Consider the following 20,065-nt stretch of genomic DNA (forward strand, 5'->3'; position numbering starts at 1 on the left):
TCCTCACCCTACTCTTACTCTTAGTTTTTTCGGTAAAGTCACGTGGGTAAAAAAATGAAATTAAAATTAATACAAATAAAATAATAAAAATCACGACGTTTCGGAGGCAACACAAGTCTCCGTCATCAGGTGGGACCGTCACAGCCAGATCTGCTGTATCAAGCAAACCGTCACAGCCAGATTTGCTGTATCAAGCAAATCTGGCTGTATCAAGAAAATCTGGCTGTGACGGTCCCACCTGATGACGGAGACTTGTGTTGCCTCCGAAACGTCGTGATTTTTATTATTTGATTTTTTATTAATTTAAATTTAATTTTTTTACCCACGTGACTTTACCGAAAAATCTAAAAGTATGAATCCTTGCAGTCACAAAAGCTTCAAATCTAGGTCCTCACCCTGCCTGTGGAGTCGCAGTGCGTCCACCAGCTGGCAGGCCTGGGCCTGCGCCCGCAGGAACGGGATGTCGACAGAGGTGGCGCCGGAGACGCCCCCGGGGGCAGCGCTCGGGCGCAGGCAGAACACGAAGTGGACGTAGGTCTTCCGCACCATGTCCAGCAGCGCGTCCTGCACGGGGGGGGGGGGGGGGGGGGGGAGGAATCATCGAAAGAGTCGATTGTTACGGGAGGCGGCGGTTGTGATCCAAGTAAGAAGAAAATGTACACCGTAAATTATTCGTGTGGACTCTCCGAGCAGCAATCATTGCCCCCTGCTGCGAAAACCTGGCAAGACCCCCACCTGCGAAAGAGTCACGAGACTCGGTAATACAACCGGACGCCGCGAGCACAACCGGCAATTAATTATGGGAGAAAGAGAGCGAAAAAATAAAGCTACCAAACTCCTGAGCGAAAAAACAAAGACACGAACTCCTCCTCTCGCCCGTGTCCACTCACCACCTGCAGCTTGACGTGCGCTGTCAGAGACCGGTGCCTGCCGCCGGTGCCGCCGGTGCTGAGGCAGCGGCGCACGGAGGCGGCGCGGCGAGACGCCGACTGCGAGGGCCCGTCCAGGCCCGCGATGGCACCGCCCAGGACACGGAGGGCGCCGGCGCTGGGAGCGAACGGCTCGCTGAGCACCGCCCTGCGAGAACGGCGTCGTCCAGGTGGGGGGGGGGGGGGGGCGGGGGGGAAGAGACGCGGTCGGGGGGGGGGTATGGCGGGTGAGGGTCAGAGGGGTAAGGAAACCCATTTGCTGTACTGGCCGAGGGAGCAGGGGTCGCAGACCGGGAGACATCGGAGGGGAGATCTGAGCTGGTACTGCTGAGATCCAGGAATTCGAATCCTCAAGCGCTGCGAGCGGATGGTGAATCGGGGCGACTGCCCCAGGCCCCACGCTTTGGGGGGCCCCCCGCTTTAACGTCACGGTAGCAGATGTAATACTTCCGGTTTAGTTCGGGGGTCCCACACAGTGGGATTTGTCCCGGGCCCCGACCCCCCCCGTCACCGACGACCATTAAAAAAATATACTAAATTCCAACTTTGAGAACTCGTGTTAGCAATGTTAAGAGAGTTTCCTTCCCACTAAAATTGCGCCGCTGGCCAGCAGACGGCAGTGCAGAAAGGGGGTTCGCTCGCAAGCCCATCTGTGCGCATCGTTCGGTGTTAGCTCCTGGTACATGAGGTGGCCGTTCGTACGCCGTACCCTCTGTTTTGGTTCAAGTTCAAGTTCATTTATTAGGTATAGCCCTGTGAGCCATTCGGCTCTTGAATGAGGTGCAACCGCAACAAACAAAAAACAAAAACATGAACAAGAACACATCTTAAAGTGAATATGTGACTAAGTGCAAACAGAAAATCCAAGAAAAGACAGCTAAATATCCAGCCGGTCACGGCACACCGCTGTGTACTGCCCCCCTAAAACCACCCCCACTGCACGCACCGTGCCCCCCCCCCCCACTGCACGCACCGTGCCCCCCCCCACTGGACGCACCGTGCCCCCCCCACTGGACGCACCGTGCCCCCCCCCCCACTGCACGCACCGTGCCCCCCCCCCCACTGGACGCACCGTGCCCCCCCCCCCACTGGACGCACCGTGCCCCCCCCACTGGACGCACCGTGCCTCCCCCCACTGGACGCACCGTGCCTCCCCCCACTGGACGCACCGTGCCCCCCCCCACTGGACGCACCGTGCCCCCCCCCCACTGGACGCACCGTGCCCCCCCCCCCCACTGCACGCACCGTGCCCCCCCCCCACTGGACGCACCGTGCCCCCCCCCACTGGACGCACCGTGCCCCCCCCCCACTGGACGCACCATGCCCCCCCCACTGGACGCACCGTGCCTCCCCCCACTGGACGCACCGTGCCTCCCCCCACTGGACGCACCGTGCCTCCCCCCACTGGACGCACCGTGCCCCCCCACTGCACGCACCGTGCCCCCCCCCCCACTGGACGCACCGTGCCTCCCCCCACTGGACGCACCGTGCCCCCCCCACTGCACGCACCGTGCCTCCCCCCACTGGACGCACCGTGCCTCCCCCCACTGGACGCACCGTGCCCCCCCACTGCACGCACCGTGCCCCCCCCCACTGGACGCACCGTGCCCCCCCACTGCACGCACCGTGCCCCCTTTCCCCCCCCCCCAACTCACTTCTGCGAGTCCTGCAGCAGCGTGGCGGCGTTGTGCACCGAGGGGTTGTGCTTGGCGTGGGCGACCCACCCGGCGGCGTCGTACCGCACGGGCAGCGCGCCGCGCGCGTGCCGCACGCTGAAGCAGCACGGCTGATCCTCCTTGTGCACCGCTGCCACCGCGTCGTCTGTAAGCCGTGGGGGGGGGGGGAGAAGGGGGGGTAGGGGGGGGGCGTCGCAGCCGTAGGTCAAGGTGCGGTCTCGCCAGCGCCGCTCCTCGTCGCGTCTTGTTGAGTTTGCGAACGGTATCGTGGGCGGTTTGGAATGACTGTGAACTTTACGTATGTTCTACCACCGCCACCACCACCAACAACGCCGCCGTCATTGTCATCGTCACAACCATCACCCACCACCATCAGCATCATCATCACCACCATCAATTCCGTCATCTCCATCAATACCAACGCCAGTACCCCCGTCATTACGTCATTACAACCACGACCATCACCACCACCACCAATACCAATATCCGCCATTCGCCACTAAGTGACGGTGACGTGGCCACGGAGTCTGTGTCAGGTGAACTTTGAGGTCACGTGATGTGTGCAAGGGCTCGCTGACCGGATGTCACTCGGCAGACCCAGGTGCCATGGGTTGACTGACAGAGATGACCGGCAGATGCCCCACCACCACCACCGTCACCACCACCACCACCACCACCGTCATCACCATCAATACCACCGCCACTCCCCCCGTCATCACAACCACCACCCACCGCCGTCCCACACCCACCCAATACCACCCTGCGAGCCACCCACCGGCCGTGTGCCCGAACGCGGCGACGAATTTCTCGACGAGGTCGTCGTCCGTGGCTCCCGGCGTGGCGGCCGCCTCGTCCAGCAGCCACAGCAGGCCACGCCGCTCGCCCCCCGTGGCCCCCACTGAGCCCCGCCCACTGCCCAGGACCTGCGCGCGACGAAGACGGCGTGAGTCCGGTGTCGGGGGGTGGGTGGGGGGCACCGCGACTTTGCCCGGCGGCGACGCGGTGGAGAGGCGGCGGCGCAATTCGCCGCCCGCTGCAGCGGCGGGGGGCTCAAGGTTCGAGGCCAAGGCAGCGGGCCGTCCCTGGTTGTGCTCGTGACCAGAGTGAAGGCACGCGCCATTCAGGACATTTAATGATACTGGAGGAATTCGATGAGCTATAAAAGCAATTTTTCACAGATGTCCAGTAGTTCACAGAAGCTCACAGATGCCCAGTTGAGCTTGGGGGAAGGGTGTGGGCTCGTTGTGCGTCTGTGTCGCGCTCCCAACTTTGGCAAAATTTCCTAAATTACCCGCAAGTTCTCGATTGGCAAAACCCCCATCGGCAACATTGCCCGCTGCTGTGAAAGAACTGCAGGGGCTGTGTCTGTGAAACAACAGCGGCCCTTGCCGCGATTAGAACGATCGCACGAACACCGAGCGAACTGATCATTTTTATTGTTGTAATTATTATTATTGTAATTATTATTGTTGTGCCCCATACCCCACAATTCTGCAGGAGTCTACAGAGGCTGGCTGGCTGCTGATGACCAACAACAACAACTGTTAATTTATAACCCCTTGTGTTAATCCACCCCCCCCTCCCCCGTCGTTTGACCATACTTCACCACTCCCGTCTGTGCGATTCGCCGCAAGGGCCCAGTGGGCTGAGGCTGCCATCCGTCAGAGTTGGGGCTGCGGTGATCGCACTGTGCTACGAACCCCAGCGGGCACGAGTTGAATACCTCCCGACAACCCGGGCTATAGTTAACACGCTCCGGGAGCGTAATGAGCGTGGACCCCCCCCCCCCCACTGGTGCCAAAGCTACGAGTTAGGGCCACCCCCTTGAAAACCACCACGCGATATTTTTTTCAACAACAGTTTAAAAGGACAACAACTCATTTAAAACGCGGTTTCAATTGCTTTTTTTTTTACGAAAATGCCTTCATTTACCTTCTACGTTTCATTGGCATTTAATTACAGCAGTCACGTAATATTGCAAAAGAGGTAACTACGGAGCTGTAGTGGCTGCGCCCCAGTAGCGTGAAATGTCCGAGGCCGTGAGCGTAACGACGGCGTGATGAAGGCAAGAGGAGCCCGCGTCATATAACAGCCTCGAGCTGCGACCGTGCGAGACAAATCAAAATACTGGGGCCCCACATGACCGATTTTGGCACCCCCTGAGCTGACAATGTCGTGACTAGGCCACTGACAATGTAGCTACTACGCCACTGACGCACGCAAAACACGAAGCGATACGCACACTCGCACGCAAATTACCCACACAGCTGCCAATCAACATTGCCCCCCTCCCTGCCCACCCCCACATCAATAAATTATTCATGTTAAAATTTACTGACTGCTGCCAGCCTCTATTGGAGTGGCAAACGGGGAACGGCGCATCCGCGCGATCCCCCGCGTTGAGAGATGTGATTTTCGCAATGCGGCGTTTTGTAGAAAAGGCGCTCGCTCGCTCGTTCGCTCTTGAAGTTGAAGCGTCAGATGGTGACGGGCGGCGTTCACTCGGCGTGCGTGTCAACTCGCTGCTCGGTTCGAGTTGGTGGGGCGGGGGGTTCCTTTCCCCACTTTCTCCCCCATTCAACTCAAACCGCGCGTCTCACCGTCGCCACGTGGACGCGCACGCGGCGTTGCGTAACCTACAAAGATAAAGATCCCCCCCTCCCAACCCCGTGTAGCCTTAACAGACTGTTGGGGCAAGTGCTGTTAGCGAGTAGCATAGATGAAGGCCTGGAAGGGCACACGAGGGGGGTAGGGGTGGCCAGCACCACGCTTGGCCGCCTTTGTCTCCCCAGTGGTGATGTACGTATGTTGAACTCTGAGCTACGCAAAGCAACATTGATGGATATACATTCCCATGAGAGTACGGTAAATCCCACACCACAGCAGCAGCATCAACAGCAACAACAGCAGCAGCTTAGAACTACTTGCGAAGGGCCGTCCAGACAGAGTCGATCAGTGATTCAGAGGGACTCGAAAATGGGCAACATTCGAGTCGCTATGATGGACGTGTGTATATTGAACTTCTTTTTTCGCACCGTACGTGCTAACAAACTAAACACAACGGCAAGTAGTTCCGAAGAAATTAGTTTTTTTTTTATCTATTTTGAGGCTGAGTCGTCCAGAGGGAATGAGGTGGAATCAGCTAACGGTGTTATCATCGCCTGGAATGTCACGTGATGCCAAGACAGTCACAAGGGGACTTTGAGGAGGGGGGGGGGGCTGTTCCTCTTTATAAGAGTTTTTTTTTGGGTTCGATCGCGTGAATATAAATGTGTCGTTAAACTCGCCACCACCCGACATGACCAATTAGTGAGGTCTGTCACGTGAACAAAACGTGACAATTCGTGACTCGTTCAGCACACCCGTGTGTTCGAGAGTGAACCCACAACATTTGCAATTCGAGTACGGCAACGTTTACTATTCTAGTATTTAAGAACGAAACAGGAGGATTTCTCAAAAAATCTGGCTATCGCCTGATTATGCTAGTTGCAATTACTGGCGAAACGTCGTACTCAAATTGTAAATGTTGTGTGCTGTACTAATACCGAATTGGTACGTATTGTTTTACGTCACAACCCTTACTAATTGGCTGTATCGGGTGGTGGCGGGTTTAACGACACATTTATATTCAAGCGATTCAACCTAAAAAAAAAAAACTCGATTATGGATGATATTGGTCGCGAAAAGCCTGCGACGCGTTTAACTGTTCCTCTCTAATATGGGACCTTTCTGGTGCGGATCGATTCGTTTCGAAGGCAAAGCATTATATATTATCGGACCACGTGTTTTTTTGTTTGCATGTTCACCACACGCACGTGCGGTTAGTGCGGACGTGATTCCTTGAATAAGGATTCCGTTTGGTGTTTGAACATCCTAACGCAGCTGTTGTATGGCCAGTACGAGATCAAACCCATTGTAATGCTCGACCCTCTCTGTTCGGGCTGAAGTCTCTCCGAGCCGCCATGCGGTGACGCTGTGGCACAGGGAATGAAGTCTCCCACCACCCTCCCCCCTCCCTCCCCACCCCCGAACTCCCCGAAGCAAAGAGAGTCGGCAATTGAGAAAGGAAAAAAGAAACTAATCCTAATAGGTTGCCCATTCGTCGGCTAATTTAAGCACTATTCATGCACATATTGTATTTAATGCGATTCTCATCAGGCCCCGTGGTGTGAACAAGTGCGCTCTCCATCTCGCATCTTCTCTGACCTCTCTCTATTATTCATGTGCTGTGAAGAAGGGCCATTGCCCGAAACGTCGCCTAGGACACGTATTTTTGCGTTGCGTTTTAAGGCCACGCGCACACACACACACACACAGTGTTATTGAAGAATGCGTTACGTTTGTTGTTGTTGTTGTTATTTGTGCACGGCAACCAATGGAGTATCATCAAATAATTTGAGATTCAGATGCGTTCTCTAACCCAACCACCAACTTCCTGTCTCCCGGTGTGACTCCAAGCACCGCTCCTTTGTCAACACTGTTTAGCCCTTTCTGCCCCCATCGTCTTCGACAATGACCGTGCCGTTTGGGACTCGTACGCCACAGCGGGCAAGTCAAGAGACGTCGATGTTGAACGTTGCGGGGGGACAAAATCAAGTGAGCCGGAGGGATTATTGGCCAACGGTCGAGAGGTCGCCAATGTCGAGAGGTACACTGGATGCGGGTGAGTCGGGTGCGGATGTATTTCCCGGTGTGACTGGTCGATGAGAATCAGTGGCACAAGGTAGCGACGGCCCACAGCGTGAAGAATACTGGATGTGGCGTGCGGGAGTGGGTAAATATACTGAAACAGGTGGCACGTGGCCAGAAGGCAGCTATGGTCCACAGGGAGCGGTATACTGGACGTGGTGTTCCGTGTGGGGGCACGTGACTAGCGGGGGAGACATCACAGCGACGGTTGCCACTCCGCTGCTCGTGACGCGGTTGTCCGGCTTGACCGCCCGAATGTGAAATTGTCGCTGTGTAGCTCTGCCATCTACATCAGCAGCCGTACGGAAGAAGCGAGTTGCCACGGCTCACTCGCGAGATGTGTACTGGATGTGGTGTGCCGAGTAAGTGGGAGAATTATATCCCGGGCCGCTGCTTGACTGGATTCGGTGACACGTGGTTTGGGGACAGGCACGGCTCGTCAGCGAGAGGAATACTGGACGTGGTGTGCCGGCGTGACGGGTCACCTGTGCGGCCTGGGAAGCGGCGTCGACGGCGCTGACGGACGGCGCGCAGCTCGGCGGCTCCTCCTCGACGGCCACCACGATGTTCTCCTGTGGGACACCACAAAGACAAAGATGCCCCGTATAGCCTTAACAGACTGTCGGGGCAAGTGCTGTTAGCGAGCACCTATGAAGGCCAGAACGGTACACGAGGGGGTGGGTGGCCAGCACCACGCCCGACCGCCTTTGTCTCCCCAGTGGCGATGTTTACACACTGCACCGGGTACTCATTTGAGGCCGAGTCGACCTAGGGCAGGCCCAGGACCGGTTCAGACAATCGTCACTGGGTGTTGGCCGTGAGCGGGAATCGAACCCGGGTCGCCGGGTTCATAGCGCAGCGCGCTAACAACTACACTACCGCTCTCCACACCGCACACACCACACACACAGTGCCACCGCCACCGTCACGTTCACCGGCTCTCTCCGCGGTGTCGCCGTGTTTCGCCGGCGTCGCCGCCTCTCTAACTCTCTTTCTCTCCCAGGGGCTTCGTTTCTCACCGAACCTTTTCTTGGGTCGGTCCGTGACTATGCGGGAGCCGCAGCCCACGGCGAGAGGTCATCCTGAATGTGGTGCGCGGGAAATATCTCCCTGGGCTGCCGACCAGGATGAACCCCGCTTGCCTGCTCGTGTCCAATTGCCCGATTCACAAGAACGGTGGAGGAGGAGGAGGAGGCATCATCACAGCAGTGATGCACCACTCCGCTACCCACTCCACGTAACGCTGACGGTCGTTGCTCTGACATCAACATCGGCGGTTTAATGGAGGGACCTCAGAGAATCACACGACTCACGCAGAGGTCCACACTGGGTCACGCGGAGCGCGATACGAGGGAGACATCGCCAAAACGTCGCCCATACGCAGCAGGAGACTTCCCCACCTCGATGATTTTGCTCTCTTTCCACGGCTTTCCTCGCCGTGTCGATGGTGCGGTGTGAGACCGCTTTGTTGTTGTTTTTGTTGTTGTTCTTGATGTTGACGTTGTTGTTGATGTTCGTGTTGATGTTCTTGTTGATGTTGCTGATATTGTTGTTGGTGATGTTATTGTTGTTGCTGTTGTTGATGATGTTCCTGTGGATGTTGCTGTTGTTATTGCTGATGTTGCTGTTGTTGTTGCTGTTGTTGCAGATGTTGTTGTTGCAGATATTTGTATTTGCTGTTATTGATGCTGTTGTTGTTGATGGTGTTGCTCTTGTTGAGGTTGTTGATGTTATTCATGTTGTTACTGTTGTTGTTGTTGTTGCCTTGCTCAATCTTGATGAATCGAATCTTGATAAATATCATTAAGGCAATATTCATTTATTCATATTTAGCGACTTTCTTACTATTTTATCGATTTCGCACTCCTCGCGTGTTTTTGTATCGCTTGCCGTTGCGACTCGCTGAACCCGTGCCCGATACTGTTGTGACTCGCTGACCCCGATACTGCACAACTGTGAAAAAGAGCTTCAGAGCTCATCGGATTCCTCGTCCGGCACTATAAATCAAGACTCCTCCGGCACGTGTCCACATCGCCCACTCCGTTTCCTCCTCTTTGGTCGCCTACCACGGCGCGCGTGGTGACCCGCGACCCTTTCCCATCACCCACGCACACTGTCCCAGCGTTCGGGTCAGGGACCGGGTTTGTTTATGAAATTGGAAATTAATGCCGCTCGGGGGTGGAAATGGCGAATAAATCCCTCCGGCGCCACCGCCGCCGGCGCTGGTGGTGGCGCCGGCGGCGGCGGCGGCGTCGATCTTCCCTGCCGCGGTAGATCACCGTCAAGCGGTGGAACGCCGTTAAATTCCGCCCCCACGATGTCAATTCTCTCCCCTCCGTTCGCTCCCCTCCGTGTCCCGTCGTCTATTCCGGACACCGTTTACTCTCCCCGCCCATTACTCTCCCCGTTGTTTGCTCTCCGTGCCGCCGTGTGCGTTTCTTACGCGCCGTTCGCCGTCCCCGCCGTTTACGGCCGATGTCATTACAACTGCCCGCGCCGCTCACTCGCGCTGAGCCGCTTACTCCCGGGTGTTTACTCGCCACCCGCGGGCGGATCCGTGCGGGCGCAACGCAAAGCCCCGTGTCCCAGCGTAGGTGGCGGAGTTAGGGTCTGAGCTCCACACCGCACTCACGTGCGCACACAGGCACACACGCGCGCTCGCACACTCGCCCATGCACTCGCGCGCACACTCGCTCGCACGCTCGGGTGTACGCACGCTCGCGCGCACACACACACGTGCACACGCACACACACACGCGTACACTGGCACACTCGCAGCACACGCTCGTTCTGGCGCGCACCTCGCGGAGCCGCTCGAGCGGAGCGGCGAGCGCTCGCTCGTGGAACAGCAGCTGCAGGCGCTCCTGCGCGTAGTTGTGCGCGAGGTCGGAGAGCGAGCCCGCGGGGCGGACCGGCCCGGCCGCGCCGCTCGTCCGGAACCCCGGGGCGTCCACCAGCAGCACGGAGCTCAGCGTGTGCTGGGACGAGCTCATCGACCTGCGGGAGGAGGTCAGCCCCGGCCACACCACCACGGGCAGCGGCGGCGGCACCATCAGCATTGTCATCCTCGACCAAATCGCTCTTCAAAAGCCAAAGTGGTTCTCCTGCCCAAGCGAGCGTTGCGTCATTGGTGCTCGGCACTCTCGGCTCTATTTACCGCCCTGAGCCAGGACATTGTGTGCTGGCATCATGGCCCAAATTGGCCAAATCTTTTTCCAAATTACCAAATTACCCGCAAACTACTCAATCGGGTTTATACAGAGCAATCATTGGCCCCCACCCCTCCGAGTGGGTGAAACTTCGCAGGACCATTCTGAAAATAAATCGCGAGACTCGATAAGGATTTCGTGGTTAAAACAAGTCTACCAATACTGAATGATACTCATAAATATACCTAAACATCAGCACTATCGTCACATACCGAATCATCATCATCTTCGCCGTCACGAGCATCATCGAGTACCGAAAGCATGGTAATTATTATAATCTCGTCACCGCCGCCAGCTGCTACGCTGCGAGCGCCACGCGGAAGGGAGGGGGGGGGGCGACGCTGGGATGGAGCCTCCTCTTCACCTGTTGATGAGCGACACGACAAGGTTGAACACCTCTCCGTACAGCCCCATGGCCATGCCCTGCAGGCACTCCAGAGCCGTCAGCTTTGGCCCTGCGTTGACACACACAGACACACACACAGATAAAGATCCCCCCACCGCGTGGCCTTAACAGGCTGTTGGCGGCAGGCTGCTGTTAGCGGGTACCCCCGCACACACAGAGACACACACACAGACACAAAGATCCCCTTCCCACCGTATAGCCTTAACAGACTGTTGGGGTTGGTGATGTTAGCGAGCGCCTTTGAAGGCCGGCACGACACACGAGGGGGTGGGTGGCCAACACCACGCCGGGCCGCCTTTGTCTCCCGAGTGGCGATGTTTCGCACCAGGTACACGTTTGAGGCCGAGTCGACCTAGTGGAGGCTCACGACCAGGACCGGTTCAGATATTAGGCCATTTGACGTTGGCCGTGAGTGGGGAATTGAATTCGGGTGTTGCCGGGTTCGTAGCGCAGCGCTGCCCACGTTGGACACGCACACGGCGCACAATTAGTGCGCGCAGTTGCCGGCGTTAATTACATCCGGGCAACACTCAAAAAATTAAATGTTTCCTAATTGCGTGACATTTGCGTCAGAGGCACCACGCTGTCCTGAGATGAAAAAAATGAATTGTTCCCGTGGAGGTCTTCTCGCGCAGGGAATCCTCGCGCCTCGTGTTAGAGAGCGGCCGTTTGGAAAGGCGACATGACAGAACTGCGCCTGCGGCTCCCTCGATTGTCTCTTGTCCACATTAGGCGGTGGGCACCACACCCTTCTCTCGCGCCCTTCTGGAGCCGCGCTCATCACGCGGCAAATCGAGCCAAACGTGTCAGCGGAACTCTCAGCTGGAATCGAGGGACGGAGCAACATTTTACACGAGACCGTTTTTGCAGCGCCGCCAATCGGCGAACGGGCTGATGCCGTCAACTCGCTGCCACTTGAGAATCCGGATGTAAACCACAGGCGGTGGAAACCTCGACTGGGCATTGTGAACCTGCCGAGGCCACCCGGTCACTTCCAGGCCCAGACACGAATGTAAATGGCGACTTAATAGCCACGCTGGTGACGCTCAGCTCGGCGATCTCGTGCCATCTCCGGCCAGAAAATAAATACATGGATAAAAAAGCCAACGCCGAGGTGGAGTTCACACACTGATGGCCCGGACAACCAACATCCCCGACGTGCACCGGTAGGCACATTTTTGCGGCCTTGCCAAATCGGATCATTACGGCGGCGTTCCACCGCACGGGGCCCTGCGGTGCCGTCCGTCCGTCCATCCGTCAGCACCAATCGTCAAAAAGCCGCCCCGCCGAGATTTAAACCCCCCCACAGCGGCACCAGGTGCCGCTGGCGGTGTTAAAAACTCAGCCGCTCAATCAAATCCGTCGGGCGCTTCCCTCGAGAGGAAATTTTCAAAGCGGCACAGATGGTGGTGGTGGTAACGGTGATGATGATGTTGGTTGTGTTGGTGTTTTGGTCGTGGTTGCGGCAGCGGTGATGGTAGTGGTGATGAAGGTAGCGATTGGGGCAGCGGTGGCGATTGAGGTGATCGTGCAGAGGTGTAGCAGCGATGGTGGCAGTGGCCGTCTGGAGGCGACAGTGCCAGCACGAGCCAGCAGCAGTGGCGGCGGCCGTGTCGCCGTGTGGCGATGGCGGCGACGGCGGTGGCCGAGGTGGTGGAACACGTTGGCCCCCCGCGCTCCCTGCGCCCCTCCCTCCTCCTCCGTCGTGTGTCCGTACCTGGAGTGCTATCGAGCGAGGTCTCATCCAGGCAGCCGTGGGCCCCCACGGACGAAGGCCGCCCCCCGCCGCCGCCGCACGGCCCCAGCCCGATGTTCCGCAGGTGGTGCTTGAAGGTGGCGGTGGACAGCTCGTCCAGCGTGCAGCCCAGCAAGTAGGCCACCTTCTGGGCCGACTCGTGGCGGGCAAACTGCTTGCGCCCCACTGTGGCGACACGCCACGGCATCGCGCGCGCGATTAGCGTACAGGACGGGTCAGGTCAAACTCTTGACATTGCCCGCTACTTGCCCACCCGCAGGCCAGGTGCCGAGTCGGCTGGTACCCGCATAGAGACAGCTGCCGCTGGGGGTGACGCCCTATAAAATGATTGACATGTGTGTGTAAATCGCCTTTTTTCGCGTGTCAAGCGCTCCAAGATGCCCCGGCATAAAGGACGCTCGATCATTGTTACTGTGAATAACTTTGGCGAATGATTGACGTCGGTAAGGCCACCATCCAGCAGTGGATTGATCATGGCTGATGAAATGTTCCGTTCCCAGCTATTGCCCTTGGCCTCGTGCCCCGTTTATACCGCGATGGCCATTTTAAATAATACGAATTTGTATTTCGTATCACGTCATTCATGCTAAAAGCATTCCATAACGCTGTACATGAATTATATATAAGGGCCAAATCCCAGATATAGACACGACCAAGCAAGTGAAAATGAATAAACAAAAATAACAAATATGTCGGATGACCCTCCACCACCTGACAGCCCAACAACAAAAAATTGTCACGTCCACAATACTCGCAGCCAAATTGATCAAATTCGACACGCGCCCTTTTTGCATGAAACCGCGGCGAGCATCTTCAGGACAAAATCCAGGAACGGAGTCAAAATAAAATCCAGAACTGAGCTATTCTGACTTCCCTTCCTGGATTTGATCTGATGCCTCGGAGCGGTTCCGATATCACCTGTCACCGATGGTAGCCGTGACCGGGAATCGTCGAACTACGAACCGTGACATCAGAACCGGTCCTCCACCTCCGCATCCCCCCCCACCCAGTGCCGGATTAAGCTAGTGCAGGGCCTGTAGCGGATGTTATAAAGGGGCACTAAATAAATAAAAAACACATAAATATTAAAACACAATTTTTTTTTACTCGCATAGTAAAGTAATTGTATTTTTCATTTACTATACAGCCAGATAATACGACAAATCGCTAACCTTAAACACCCAGTCGTTCATAAAAGTTGAAGGCGGTGTAGTACTATAGTGATAAAGCAAGTGCAGAATCACTGAACCGGAATTGATAGCCTGAAAGCATTTAGCGCGAGACCCTTGAAAGTGCGGGGCTCATAGCTACATATGTAGCTACTTTTGCTAAGAGGATCATCCGGCACTGCCCCAACCTCCACCACCTTCGCTCACCCGTACTCACCAGCATAGGTGAAGTATGCTAAAACGAAAAAAACCCACAACCAACGCAAACGTGGGCTGCTCTCGCCTTTTGTAAGCGTCTGTAAATGTATTACTTCTTCTCGTTCCACCCTATTCTTTAGCTTCAAGCACTTCACGCCAAGTGCCGAGGCTTGTTTACGAGCGACAACAACCAAAACAACCAATAAACAAACGACGGAACAAGAGACACACACACGGGCATGCTCTCCGTAGCGGTCGGGAAACGGCGCAAAATTCTCTTCGGTACGGATGCTGACAGAGAGGCCGAGCGAAATGTTTTAAACATGCTCTGGCTCAAGCCAAAGCGCAGATGGTGGATTTTGAAGATTTTTCTTTTTTTTTTCCTTCTTTGTTATTGTTTTTTGTGGAAACCAAGCAACCCAAAAAACAAATCTACATTTTTACCAGAGGGAGCGACGGCGCTATGAATTATTCAAAGTCTTGTACAACACGGGGGGAAGGCGTGCACGTTAAACACAAACGCAGCCTGGAATGAAGAAAGGGTGTATGCCCTGCAGATCGTAGCAGCAGACGCCGCCGCTACGTTCCTGCGAATCCGCGACGCCTCTTTGTCCCCGTCAGCTCCACCTTTAGCTTTACCTTGAGCCTCCCCTTCGCGTGCGGCAAGATAAACGCGCACCGTTGATGCGTACGTCCTTCAAGTACTCCTTTCCTTTTTATTATTTTTCATGTTGGGGAGGGTGGGGGGGGGGCTGGCGGGGTTGAGGGGTTCTTTTCTTAACAGCGCAAACGGCCTGGGTAGAGTAAATTATGGCGCGATAACGCGGATATCAGGCCTCGAATAGAACCGTCACGGAGGAGATGAAGGGTCATCCGTCTCGCGCCACTTAGATTCCCCCAAGCCCCCCGCCGCACTCGATGGTTACAGGAAATTAGCTCCTATTTCTTCAAAACGGAATTATGAATTATGGTGCGTGTGCACGTGCACGCGTGCGCGTGCCCCTTTCCCGTGCGCGGTGCCGGCCACCTCGCGAGCCGTGCCGCCCTTCGGAGTGCGAGCGCGCTAACAGCGCTTGCACCCAGCAGTCTGCTAAGGCTACACGGGGGACCTTTGACTTTGTGCGTGCGTACGCATTAGGGAGTAAACCCAACTAAAGGCGTTTGCCCGGAGATATCGGGGGGGGGGGCTTTTCACCCCCGTCCGTGGACCGTCGCCTAAAGTGGTGTTTCCATGGCGACGCGAGCACCGATTAGTTGTGACGTCAAATCATCCGCCTCGTGCCCTTTCTCGCGTCCGCCTGCCCGCCTCCTCCCGCCCATCCACCTCGGTTGCCCACACTCCCCCCCCCCCCCCACCACTCTCTTCCCATACTCCCCCCGTACCACTTCATCGACCGGAGAGACCCCCTCCGTTACAGCGGATGGGGTGGGGGGGGGCTGGAGGAACGAGCCACTGGCCGGAGCAAAGTGCCCGTCAGAACGCCCACCTCTCGTTTGTGACAAGTCCCGTTATGCTGTGGGGGTTTGAAGGAGGCTGAGCCCCCCCCACAAACCCCCACCGCCCCCCCCTCCCTCCCCCAGGCACCACCTAATCCTGCTCAAGACTCAGCCAGTGTCTCCTAAATTCTTATAATAAAGTAAAGAAAAAAATTGGCGCAATGTTTAACACCCGTGGCACTCTTTGTTAATACGCACTTTGGAGTGGGAGCCAGAGCACGATAGACGAAGGCAGATCGCATCTTCACTCATTCTGTTTAATGCACGCGCGGGGTGTTCATAGTCGCAATGTGCGCAATCATTGGCCCAGACGAATGAGAATACAATTTTGTATTGAGCGTGCAACGGTGAATCTGATTGTTTGTTGCTGCGATGTCACGACGCCTGGTTAAGAAGCCGGGGCCAGGTGACACGGCTATCATTCCAACCTCCCGGCCGCTGACCTGAAGACGCTTGACGCAGTTCTGAGCGAAAATTTGCGCAATCTAATGAGCTGAATTTCGGCTTTGAGAACCGTCCTTAAAGTCAACCGATCGGGTGAGTTGAAGCAGCAATAATTGGCGCGTTGTCAAACGCTGCTTACACGCGAAGACTTCGTTTTTGTTCGGCTGCGTCGAGCGGTGGAGGGTTTTACAACAAAAATTTGGCCGCATCATTGCAGGGCCTTAATACCAAACAAAAATCAAATATGGATCGTTGAACATTGTACCGTGTCGCGGCTCCCCCGGGTTGTTATGCCCTCCACCACCCCGCCGCCCCCCCCCCCCCACCGCCTTTTAAACAAGGTCACACGACCTTGTTTAATCGTCGGACGCGATCTTCCCGAACTCGCGACTCATTAGAGCGAGCGGCGCTCTCTGCTGTAGCTGGGCCCCCCTCGTTACCTCGGCCCCGTGCGCCGGACTGCCCGGCTCGTTACGGGCACGCCCGCTCGTTAGCCGTCGCCCGGCCCGTCACATCCCGCAAGACGCGATTGCGGAGGAGGAGGAGGAGGAACAGCAAGCCCCCCCCCTCTCTCTCTGTCCCTTGAAGCCCTCTCTTCGTGGCCAGTAGACCTCGACATTGGCATTGAGCTGCTGAACCCACACTGCCGATGCCATCGTGTGCACGGACAGAATAGAATTTAGACGCCATATGAATACAAATTTCATCGCCACCAAGATCCCCAACTGCCCCCCACCCCAAATTATGTATCCACATCCCGAGTGGGGGCATGGAAATATTTTCTGCAGCTCAGGTTCGGATAGCTCCAGCTGATTGTAACTCCCCACCCCCGATTTCATCTAATAATAATAATAACAATAATGACAAATATTTTTTGCTACCAATCACGTTCCAACGGTGTTGAGCGACGACGTTCATTGGGAACTCTCGCAGAATATCCTCGGAAGACGGAGTCACGGAACGCGCTCGTCCTAAAATAATAATAATTATTACATTAAATAAATAATCTGACATTTCTCCGCCGCATTTCCGTCTCTCCACACAAAATAACATCGCGTTCCTCACACGCACCCTTCGGCCGCACGGCCTTCTGGGAGCGTGCCACCTCGGTGACGTTGATTCGGTGCAGGGAAAACTCCGGGGCAGGGTTTCGACGCACGGCGTCCTCATCGGCAGCGTCGGGCTCGCTTGCGCCAGGCGCCGGCCAACTGCCGGCGCTCACAGGCAAAGGGGCCCTTGCAAGCGTATCAAAGCTGCGATTTCAAGGCTACGTTTTAATTCTCGCCAACGCTTCACGGTCAGCCGTTGTTGTAATCACCGCGCGTTCGAATAACCTTGCCCCGCGCCGTCTCGGCACTTCGTCGATGTGCACCGCACCGCGTTGCTTTTTATGATCCGAGTCTGCCTCGAAAGAGAGACATTTATTCTCTCGTTGGGCTCTCGCCTGGTTTTTTTTTTCAAATAAAGGCTTTTGTTTCTATTGATATGCTTGTGAAGCCGCATCATTGTTGTTGTTTTTGTTAATCTACACTGGGGGCAAAGATAACCTTTTTATACGTCCTGCGGGGAGTGTTCAATGCCTGTCAATCAAAGCAAAAAAAACATTTAATTCTCAGTGCTAGAACAAGCCAAATTAAGTGAAAAATCTAATGAAACGTGATGGGTTTTTTGTGCAGTCATCGGTGACCAGGCTAAGTGGCTGGGACCATCGACTCGGCCGCGCTTGAGCGACCCGGTCTAATCACAGGCGGCCTCCTCCATCCAGGATCTCAGCGGTACCGGCTCCGTGTCCCTGACCCCATAACCCCGGCCTCCCCCTCTTCTTACAACTCTCACTCCCAGCTAATCATGTATGTTCACGTTGAACTTCTTTCGCACCGTACGTAGCCAACCGTGCTAATCGGAAGTGCGGCAGAAAGGCAACAACAAACTACGCACAAAAAAGCAGTCCCAAAGACAAAGAGTAGTTCCCATTATCTAGGGACCCACTCGCTACACAGCGCCCCGCTCAAGTCGAGTGGACCAGGAACCACCGTTAGGGATGGGAGATCCAGGCACTTGGAACCTACACCCATTTCCTGCACGATGTGCCACAAAGCTGCAGCCGATGATGCTGGAGGAGAGGGGCGGCCCGGCGATTGTCCTCCCGTGCCACTGCTCTGGCGGAAAGGCCTCTGCCGGAGTAAACTCTCGCGAGGGCAACTTTAGTCTCCTCTTCCATGCTGCCCGGCACTTATCGGACGCGGTGGGAGTACGCGCGAATTTAACCCACCACCACACGCGACCTGGCGACCGACCGGCTAACCGCGGCGCACTCGTCGACACAGCTCGGTGGGTGGGCAGAGGCCGGCGAGAGATGGAATCGGGATCCGGCGACCTCTGGATTGCGAGTCTGGCGCTGCGAACCGTTGCACCGCGGTTGCAACCGGCACAAAAATCCACGGGGGTTTTTAACCCGAGGGCAACTTCGAGGACTGCTCCGACAGTTGTTGTTATTTTTTGTGTCGTGACCAAACGACTCGAGCAACCGCGGCACGTGCAGCCAACCGCTCGCGACAACAACCGGCTAGTCGCCCTGGGGCCCTTTTACCTTTGGTGGCGCCGGCGGCGCCCAGGTGGTAAATCGCTGCGAGCACCAGCCAGAGTCCCCGCTGCTCCTTCTCGTCGAACCCCAGGGTCTTCATGGCGGAGAGGAGCCCGGAGAACTCCGAGGCCGCTGCCTGCCGCTCCTCGGGCTGGTGCGGGCGACACGAACGCGGGAGGCGGGCGCCGTTATAACGAGCGCACCGTCGAGGGCCGATGCCGCGAGCATGCGAGGTGGGCGGGCGGGGGGGGGGGGGCGGGTGGCCGAGACGCCAACGACGATCGGCGCCCGGCCGGCCACCCTCAGCCTCACAGTCCTTCACCACACGGCATGAGGTGCTCGTTTCGGGCTGAGTAGACCCAGTGGAAGCCCAAGCCACGTTAAAAGTGCGATGCGTTTTACTGTTTTGAATTAATGCCAGGGTGCATGGCCTGCGTGGCTGGGTGGGGTGGTGAGGGATAGCCACCCTCGAACCGAGTCACCGCCGGCTCTCGCGTTCACCAGCTCTCGCACACGGCCTACACAGCGAAGCCTCTCAAGGCTGGACTCGGCGTGAGGGCGCAAGGTGGCGGAGCCACGCTTTGGGCTGGCACGGACACTGGAGCCGCGGCCCTTTGATTCGTCGATCTGCCACGCGCCCGGCCAGTGGCAAAGCCCGGCGCTCTCCATATTTCGGACGTTGCTTAAATAAAGAGAAATCGACAAAAATCATAAAAAATTGTATTTCAGGCCTCGTCAGTGGATGGCGCGCGGGCGCGTTAATGACGGCAACGTGAGAAGACGTCATTCGAAGTGGCCAACGATCGTCTTCAAGCGTCCCAGACGAAGCTCGGCCCGCCGGTCAGGAAAAGCCTTTGAGCAAACACCTGCGCTCGGGCGCCCACATTAAATTGTTTCCAGAGAGAGAGCAGGCCGAGACAAAAACAACAAAAACCGCACACCAACATATTTTATTTACAAAATAAAAATCTAAATCCAGCTGCGCGCTGAGCCCGCGTTTGAACCCGCGATTGTTGAGCAAACTGCGTCGTTATCATGGGACCTCCTTTGCCAGCACGAAAATATGATAATAGGTTTTTCCCCTTTTATCTGGCAACAAAACAGGTTTTCAGTTGTTAAAACACCAAACAGAAACCTTTTACAAGGAATCATGTCTGCATTAACCACAATATTTGTGGTCAGAATGCAAACAAAAACATACTCTGATAATATATGCATTGTCTTTGAAACTGAGGATGCCAAAAAGCGTATTTTCTGGTCTAACACCGTTTGAGACGAGGCTCAAAAGAAAGCTGTCTCTGGTGTGGACCAATCATTTTCAAGGACAATGCATATATTATCAGAGTGTGTGTTTTTGTTTGCATTCTGACCACAAGTATTGTGGTTAATGCAGACATTATTCCTTGTAAAAGGTTTCAGTGTGGTGTTTAAACATCTTAACACAGCTGTTTTGTTGTCAGATAAAAGGGGAAAAACCTATTATCAAACTGCGTCGTCTTTTTGATCGG

General features: G+C 55.9%; 1 protein-coding gene across 1 annotated transcript in view; it reads right to left on the reverse strand.

Annotated features, from left to right (window-relative positions):
* Positions 1-20,065, reverse strand: part of MYO18A (myosin XVIIIA) — a 73,210-nt gene that overhangs the window by 35,403 nt on the left and 17,742 nt on the right. Inside the window, exons 13-21 of the mRNA XM_078595782.1 lie at positions 18,564-18,708; positions 12,627-12,830; positions 10,868-10,958; positions 10,096-10,291; positions 7,780-7,866; positions 3,381-3,528; positions 2,585-2,750; positions 891-1,077; positions 396-564 (exon numbers count right to left, since the gene is read on the reverse strand). Coding sequence (XP_078451908.1) covers positions 396-564; positions 891-1,077; positions 2,585-2,750; positions 3,381-3,528; positions 7,780-7,866; positions 10,096-10,291; positions 10,868-10,958; positions 12,627-12,830; positions 18,564-18,708 — 1,393 coding nt within the window. The remainder of the gene's footprint in view (positions 1-395; positions 565-890; positions 1,078-2,584; positions 2,751-3,380; positions 3,529-7,779; positions 7,867-10,095; positions 10,292-10,867; positions 10,959-12,626; positions 12,831-18,563; positions 18,709-20,065) is intronic.

This window comes from Lampetra planeri, chromosome 6 (assembly GCF_965212315.1).
Source record: "Lampetra planeri chromosome 6, kcLamPlan1.2.h2, whole genome shotgun sequence".
NCBI lineage: Eukaryota > Metazoa > Chordata > Hyperoartia > Petromyzontiformes > Petromyzontidae > Lampetra > Lampetra planeri.